The sequence below is a fragment of the Pocillopora verrucosa genome, chromosome 10 (assembly GCF_036669915.1).
Source record: "Pocillopora verrucosa isolate sample1 chromosome 10, ASM3666991v2, whole genome shotgun sequence".
NCBI lineage: Eukaryota > Metazoa > Cnidaria > Anthozoa > Scleractinia > Pocilloporidae > Pocillopora > Pocillopora verrucosa.
In genome coordinates, this window is record NC_089321.1 from 16478352 (window position 1) to 16486758 (window position 8407).

General features: G+C 38.6%; 1 protein-coding gene across 1 annotated transcript; it reads left to right on the forward strand.

Moving 5' to 3' along the window:
• The first annotated feature begins 490 nt into the window (after window positions 1-490).
• LOC131786054 (uncharacterized) lies at window positions 491-4202 on the forward strand. The gene has a single exon (XM_059103030.2). The coding sequence runs from the start codon at window positions 758-760 to the stop codon at window positions 3086-3088; it is 2331 nt and encodes a 776-aa protein (XP_058959013.2). The 5' UTR covers window positions 491-757; the 3' UTR covers window positions 3089-4202.
• The last annotated feature ends 4205 nt before the right edge of the window (window positions 4203-8407 follow it).

Below are 8407 nucleotides of genomic sequence, written 5' to 3' on the forward strand. Positions count from 1 at the left end.
TAACTACAAATCGCGTAAAATCAAGCTTAAAGGTACATTTACACTTCATTCACATAACAATTATGTTTAGGATAGTTATGCAACACCTTATTACTGCATATGATGAAGCAGACTTCAGCTCAATTCCAGACAATCTCAGTGGCACAAACTGCGTAAGGCAAAACAGTAGGGCTAAAAATTTACACGGATTTCCGATCGAGAGTTCCGTAGCGACGTAATTTCCTTCATTATTCATCGATCGTTGGGAAAGAAAAGAATCGATTTCTTGAAAAAAACACTGCTGTTGAAGGGTATACGCTTTAGATTCGTATGTGACCCGATTTTCATAACCTCGTCGACGAAGGAAATGTATGATGTATTTCAATAACAAGGCAACGCCATTTTGACCAATGACGCTGCGTTACTTAGAGTTTGACCAATCACAGAGCGATCCTGGGGCTATTGAGCTTAGCGGCAAAGAGGCGTGCTTTTGAGATGGGTCTAACGTGAGACTGAAGTAAAGTGACTCACTTTGTCCCTACATTGCAGTACAAATCTGCGCTTTTTGGACAAAGTTAAGGCGGAATTGAAGATTTTGACACTGAGCCAAGAATCTAGACTAAATACTGATGCGGTCTGTCCGTTTCCTTTGACTTCACAGCGAGGGATTTTTAAGTTATCTGTCGAGCTGGTTAGTCGCACTAACATACAGGCTTTGAGCATCTATCGGGCCGTCGGCTCCTAAGATACTACACAGAGTGCAACTACATTAGACTTTATGATGTCTTTGGAAACTGCAGCAGAAGGGGTAGAGGAGAAGAAACAGTCACCTAAATGTGGAAGGCTCGTATTTCGTGGGGTTGAACTAGCATATCTGAATATCGACGGTGAATTCTTGTTGCCTTTGGCGGAACTGTTGGCTTTGATTTTGCCATCAACACCGCGCACAACGTTATTTACTAGGATGGAAAAAATGAAAGTTCGAAGGCATTTCTGCGATCCTGAAGAAATCAAACTGCTAAAAACAGTAAATGGAATTCACGGTTCGTCTGCCAACTGCACCCTACTTTCCAAAACAGAAGTAGAGAAATATTGTTCAATCTATATCGACAAGCCTAGCGAACTGAATCTAACGAGAGCGGGGGATGTATATCCAGAGCCATTCGGAAGAGAAAGTGATCGAAGGGAAAACGGTCGTAAAGACAGGGAGTGCACTGAAACGACCCACCAAAACAACAAAGCAATTCGGAACAAATCAGCAGTGCTTGATAAACACAAGAAATTGACGCCGCTTAAACGTAACCTAACGTTAACGAAATTCGCTAAAGGGAAGAAGCTAAAATTGCGCTCGGAAGCTGATTGTCAAGTAAATAAAACATTAACGGACAATACAACTTGTGCGGCCATTGACGGAGATCTAACTTCTGGAAACGTTAATGAATGCGGGGAAGGTTTTCTGGTCGTTCCGCCGTGTTCTTTACGTAAGGTGCAGAATTGTACACAAACGCAAGCCTTCGATAAACTTACTGTGAGCAAGAAACACATAAACAAGCGTGACAGTGTGGATGGGAACAAAACGATGCGTAAATGGACTTCAGGGAAGAAAAGACCGGCTAATGATTTGGACAAACGGGAAGTTTTTGGATCGCCATTGAAAATTCCCAAGAGGAGGGAGTTAAATGGACATGTGGAAACCGACAAAGTAGTAAATGGAACGGGTCAATTTCGTTTTCATCGTTGCTCGTCGAAGAAGCAAGATGTTGACTCTCTCATTTCTGATTCATCGTCTAATGACAGCGGCTTCGCGTCGACGTCGTTGTCAAATGCAAGTACACCAACGAAAACTGATTTTTCAGCTGGTGAGCTGACCAGGTTGTGGAGAAAAGACATCGACACAAAGAAATTCTCTTCTCCGTTAAAAATCACCACACCAAAGAAGAACAGATCAAGTGAGGAAGACTATGGAAAAAGCTTGACTCTATCGCCTCCAGCTTTATTGTTAAAGCGATTTGAAGATTCTTGGCTGGTGGAACAAAAAAGCCCCGTCAGTGCAAAGTTCGCGGGAACAAAAGTCTTGCCTATAGATAAAACGAAGCCCAAAACAAAGAAGAAAGCAAGCTTGACGCCATTATTTGAAGAAGTTTGCAGACCAGTGAAACCTCTTTCTGATAAAAAACAAGTGAAGAAGAAAAAGAAAAGTCTCAGGAAACCACCAAGTTTGATAGAGGAAATCGGAAGCCGCGAAACACTTATCACCAACGATTTAATCGTTGAGGAAAGGCACGACGTCAAAGGATTTGACAAGAAACCGAAGCGAAAAGACAAACTTCTTACGCTCAAATCTCGTAAAGGCCAAACTTTGTTTAACGGGCAAGTTTTCAGGTCGAACAAAAATGCTGACGTTTCAGCTAAAAAAGAAAAGAATCCAGAATACTTTCATCGAAAAATGGCCAGTCCCGTAATCAAAGTTGACGGTTATTTACCAACACATGAGGAACTATTGAAAAAGGACAAGGTACTTGAAAGACTAGTCGGTAATGCGTTAGCCAAATTCTTTGCTCCGGAATCAACGGAGCCTGCTCCGTTACCAGACAAAGTCGACAAACCAAAAGCAAAGAAAACAAAGATTGCAGGAATAGCAAAGCCTGTTTTAAAAACAAGCTCCCATTTTAAACTTTCAAATTTGTTCCCTGTCACTTCGCCTCTAACTCTTCAAGATGGAGGTTTGAGTCCGTTGTTCACCATGTCCTGTCCGAAAGGAAGCAAACCAGATTCCAACCATGCTCTGTGGAAATGGAACCTTGGCGGCCCAGTCGTTCGCGATTCTCCAGATTTCTTAAAACCAAAAATATTAAATAAGAAACCGGTTTCTACGTTAAAGCTAAGTGTTAACAAGGTGCCAAAACTCAAACGCAAGCGGATGAAACCGTTGGCGAATAAAAACCCGCCATCGCTTTGGCGTGCATCTGTTGATAACGACACCACGAGTGTTTCCTTCCCGGCCGACTCAGCGAAAGAAAGTGTTTCAAATACTACAGAGACTGAAATTGTCCATTGTCAAGTCAAGTCTGATGCTGTTTCGTGTTCAGCCGCAGTGAAAGTGAGTTAACACAGGAGAAGTTACTTTGCATGCTAGACACGAATTGCTATGCTACATAATTTAACCTTTGCAAAAAAAATAAGCTTTCTTCATATTGATAAGTCTATCTTTTCTTCAAATTTGTTTGAAACCGTTGTAGAAAAAGCTAATACCCTCGAATTTCATATATTTTTGGCCTGTTGAGTTATTTACCCCACTCATTTATTTCGAAGTTAGCTTTAACACAACCAATGTAACAAGTCCCGTTACACTTCGAAACATGTGTCTGTATCAGATTGCAGCGAAGGGATTTTGTCAAGTTAAAACTGGCCTATTTGGCTGACATATTCTTCCGAAGTCTTCATATGAATTTTAAATGTTCGAAAATGTCACTTTTATGTTTCCGATTTTCATCATTGCATAATGTTTTCAAGGATTGATGAGGAAAAACACACTCTAGGGTCTGTTAGCTATGTTGGTTCTTCATAAATTGAACACTCTCTGATCACTGAATTTTTCAGTCAAACGTTTATTTAAACTTTTCCTGAAATCATTCATAGGTAAATTATTTTGTAGAAATTGAGATACTTAAGAACAGTCTTCAAGGCAACAAAGGTGATAATCTCTTATTCGTCAAGGTTTTGTTTATATAAAGGAAATATTTTAAAAGGTTGATCTGTTTATCATACGCAACTTTTCGTTCTAGATTGATCAAAACTTATAGTTTGTATGTTATCACCTTTCTGTTATTATTAAAGTAAGTATGTTGTCTGCTTTAATAATTTCTTGATGTCTCAACATTTCTTTAAGTAGATTTTTACCCCTTTTATCCAAATCATGATTACTAATTAATGTGTTGTGGTTTGAAATAATTGTGGCTTGAAAAAGTTAGAACCATTTTAATTTTTATTTTCCAATATTTTTCTTGAAATTTTGTCTTATTGTGATCCAAGTGAAGTTAAGGTATGATCCATGACAGAGATAGATATGAACTTGAGATATGCCCCGACACATAATTCTGTAATTCCTTAACATCACTGAATGCCTAGGTAAGAATAGTGTAATTTTTCCTCAAAATTCATTTCATAATGTGTCACAAACTTTGAGCATGATGAAGATCCAATAAAATACACAAGTTATTGATGTTTCTTGTTTCCCATACCTCTGTTTTCTTCTTATTCTAGCTATAGATAGGCTTGATTTCTGCTGCTCTCGTGTCCAGTCTTTGCTTCTTCTTTGTGGGTTCAAAGGAAGGAGCGCAGGCTCATAATCCGAAACAGCGGTTGGTAATCAAGCCTTAGCTATAGATGAAGAAACTTGATTTTACAAGCACAAACACTACGCATTGTAACTTAAATGAAGGACAATTTTATGTGTAGTTGATATCTTGTGAAGCAACAATGAAGTGATTGTTCGCTCTCAGTAAAAAATCTTGTGCACTTATTTATCTTGTATAGGGGAATTGCCAATGCCAAGTCTACCCAAGACAGTTTAAGGAATATGATTAGTTTTAAAAGTTGCATGTCATCAACTGAGGTCAAATTTTAATCTTTTGTTTAGAAAGCAATGATAAACTGATGTAAGCAAACGTTCACGATCATTCAATTTTACAGGGTATTTTCCCTTTTTAATTTTTGCCTTACTGTATCAAATCGTTTATTTTCCTTTTCCTTTTTTGTTTGTTTGTTTGTTTGTTTGTTTGTTTGTATTTTTCAAAATGGAGGTTGTGTCAGGAATGAAATGTTAGGTAGCAACACTCGCCTTCTTTTCACCATAGGGACAGTCTGTTTCATTTCCATTTAGCACAAAATGTCATCCTGGTTTTCCATTAGAATTAGTATTGCAACAATTGGGTGCAATAGATAAAATATTTCAGGTCTGTCAAAAGCTGGCTGATCATCAAGACTGTGCGGTTTTGGGTTTGATGTCAAAATGAATGTTTTTAAGGGTCAGTGTATATCGAACAATCACCTTACATATCTGATGCTCGTGTCTGCTTTGATGTTGACCCCCTTAAGCATATCAGTTGCAATGAAACTTTTTCATGCTTTGCACCACCATAATCTTGAAAGTTGTTGACATATTGGCAACACAAGGCCAATTGATTCAAAAGACATGCCTGGCTCAAGTATTGATCCATCATTCCATCATTTGCTTTGTAGCAAGACATGGTTGGAGTCTAAAAAGTTGCATACACATTTCTTAAATGTTAAATTGTCAGGGAATGTGAATTTACATCCTCACAATGCTTATAATGTCTGCATTGATTTATGATACATTTGATTTTAAGGAAAAGAAAGTTATCGGATTCCAGTTGATTTTGCGCCATGTCAAAAACATACATAGTCTCACTTAGCATTGCTTTTGTTCTTTGTTCACTTTTTTTTTCGTTTTTTCCTAAGATCAATGTTAACCTGATAAGAGAAAGTGGATTTCCTCTTGGTATTTGGCAAATATCCACGTGTATGTATCTTCTTACATAAATATTCGCTGCATTTTTAGAAGAGAGTACTTTCTGGTTGAAGAATGACAATGATTTACATACAGGAGGACCCAAATTATCTAAAATATCTATGATCCAATCGTCGTGGAGACAAATACAAGCCAAATTGTCTTTGTAATTAGAATGATTCTTTAGTAAACTATATCTCAATTTCTTTGACCAATTTACATGCCATATGTTGTCTAAAAGTATTCTTTCCTCAAGCCATGGAACAAATTTTTACACTGATTGTTTTGAAAAAGGCGACAGTTCTTTACTCCATTTAATTTTCCAAACATTTCAAGCTACTTTCCTTTGCAGCCGTTGCTAAGGCTTGTCACACAACGCACTCCCTCTGTTGACGAGAAAGTGCGTTGCGTGACGGGTCACGCGGCTGGAGGAGGACAACGGAAGTCCATTGAGAAGCAAGTGGACTTGATGTTGATGGTTGTTGAAGTTAAAATTTTGCTGGTTTGCGTCTCTTTTTTTTTTTTCACACAACACCACAACAGCGGCTTTACAACCCCACATTCTTCTAGAATCAGTGCGATTAGGAAGTGTATGAGAAAAGTAAGAATATCATTTTCTTGCGTTGGGATTCCCAAATTTTGTTATGTTAAATATCATCTTCTCTTTAACCCCTTTCCCTTCCCCTTCGCCGTAAATAGCTTCTCTAATGGTCCGTTCTTACTTTGGTGATTCATGGAAACTTCGGAGTGCAAGCTAAAGCGCGTTTTTATCATGCTTCTATATTTCCTTCAACTTAGACAGTCCCTTGAGGTGAAAAAGACCTCCCTAATCCTCCACAAAAAGAACCAGCTTAAAGAAAATCTCTCTCAGGTTACAATTCGCGTCAACATGACAACACTCTTTCGAGAAAATAGCCTGTTCCTAGAGGAGCGAAAACACTAACGAGGCTCGGGACGGGTTGCGTAATGAAAGCGTCTTTTGCGCGACACGTCCCAAGCTGCGCTCCCTTTTTTCACTCTACCGCTACTATTGCATGGTTGACTGTTTCTCTCCGTTTTACTAACCGAATGCCTGGAACAAGCTATCGCGGAAAGAAACATTTTCCATGCCCTAACCCAGTCATTTCTGAGTCACTGACGTGTGCTACTGGCAATTTGCATTACATCTTAGACTGAAAATTCTGTCTGACCGCGACTTAATGTGGACTATATGTCCCAAGAGATAATAAACTGCTTAGTTATAGGGTTTCCCACATACCAAAAGTGAAAAAAAAAGCAAAAAAAAAAAACTCGTGTCAAAAAAGATAACAAAATGAACAGATATCTACTGAACAGGGTTAGAGCTTGAGGGTCTCTGCGGAACGCTCATTTAAGCTTCTCCTAAGTCCACTTCGGGTCTTAGCGGGTTTCTTAATCTAATTTTTAACCACCAGTTCTTACCCCCTCTGAGCTCGCCGAGAAATGTATCTATTTGGAAAATGAGAACTGCACTGCACTGAAATAATCCCCCCTAAAATTGGTTGAATCAATCCATAAATTTGTTTGATGGGAAAAATTAAGAGGAAAAAATACTAATCTGTTAGCCCGCCAACAGCCTGTTCTAGAAGTCAGTGAGCGAAAAAATGCGATAGCAAATATAGCGCGGCAATAACGAAGGAGTGAAAAACGAGGGAGGCATGGATCGGGTAACCTTTTCACCCGACCCGACCCAAGCCTCCCTCGATTTTTCACTCAGGCGATACTTACGATGCCGGACACTATTTTGCTCCGTTTTACTAGCTAAACGCCTAGAAAAGGCCAGTCTGTCATCTTCCGTCATCATTTCAAAGATGTCACATAGCCTGGAGGGGCACTTATCTTATTCAGCCTAAAATGATATGCGCCGCCAAATTAAATGTCATCTGTGGGGTCTTTAGTCAAAATCAACGTCTACCATCTCACTTAGCTGGATCTCTTTCACAGAGACTGAGCTGGATGAATGGGAATGAAAGGGTTTTACATGTGAGAAATTAGGATTGTGTGTGTAAAATATAATTGCAGTTGTTTTGTTCTATGAAAGCTAGATGTAACTTGATGAGGTCAAAACCCCGCAGTCTAAAACGATTTTTTTTTGTCTGTAACAGGGTAGAGGAATGAACAGATTTTGTCCTTAACAGGATCAGGATGAAAAGGCTTCGAGAAGGCGACCTACCCATCCCACCCCTGTCAAGTCGTGATGAGATTTTCCAGATGATCAAAACTAGGTCATTAAAAACATCCCATTGTTTATTCGGGAGACAGAATACCGATAAGACCAGATAAAAAATGAAAACTAGAAGAATTGCTTAATTAGAATTCATAAGCTAAGCTGATTTGTGTTTGCATTGTTGTGATTTTGCTTTTTCGAAATACTGAGAGAACTACAGTTATAACATTAAATTCGTAATTAGAATTTTTAGCTCTTTTGTCTAAATTAACCCACATTCTAAACTTTTTTTCTAAAGAGAGAAAGAGCAATAAATTGTATACGCATCAGGAGCTCATGCTACTGACATGCGCCTCATTTTTTTTATCAAAATTTAGAAAGGCACTGTTGTTACGGAACGAGTGAATAATCTGCCTCTTGGTGCTATTGCGTGGGCCAAAAACATGATTTAAAAATTAGCACCTGTACTGACTATATGGGAACAAATTCAATGGATAGCTCTAGATTTACTGGTTTGTGAGAGGAAATTGGTTCGTGAGAAAGACTCATAAAAAAACGAAATACCAGGTTGATGTATCATGAAATGAAGTACTGTTTACGGTTGTAGGGAACTGAAAAACGTCAAATACCAAAGATAAAATATTTTGCACACGTGGGTATCGTGAAGCGTGAAACAATTTTTCTCTAGATTAGTTGATTTATATTTCCTTTTT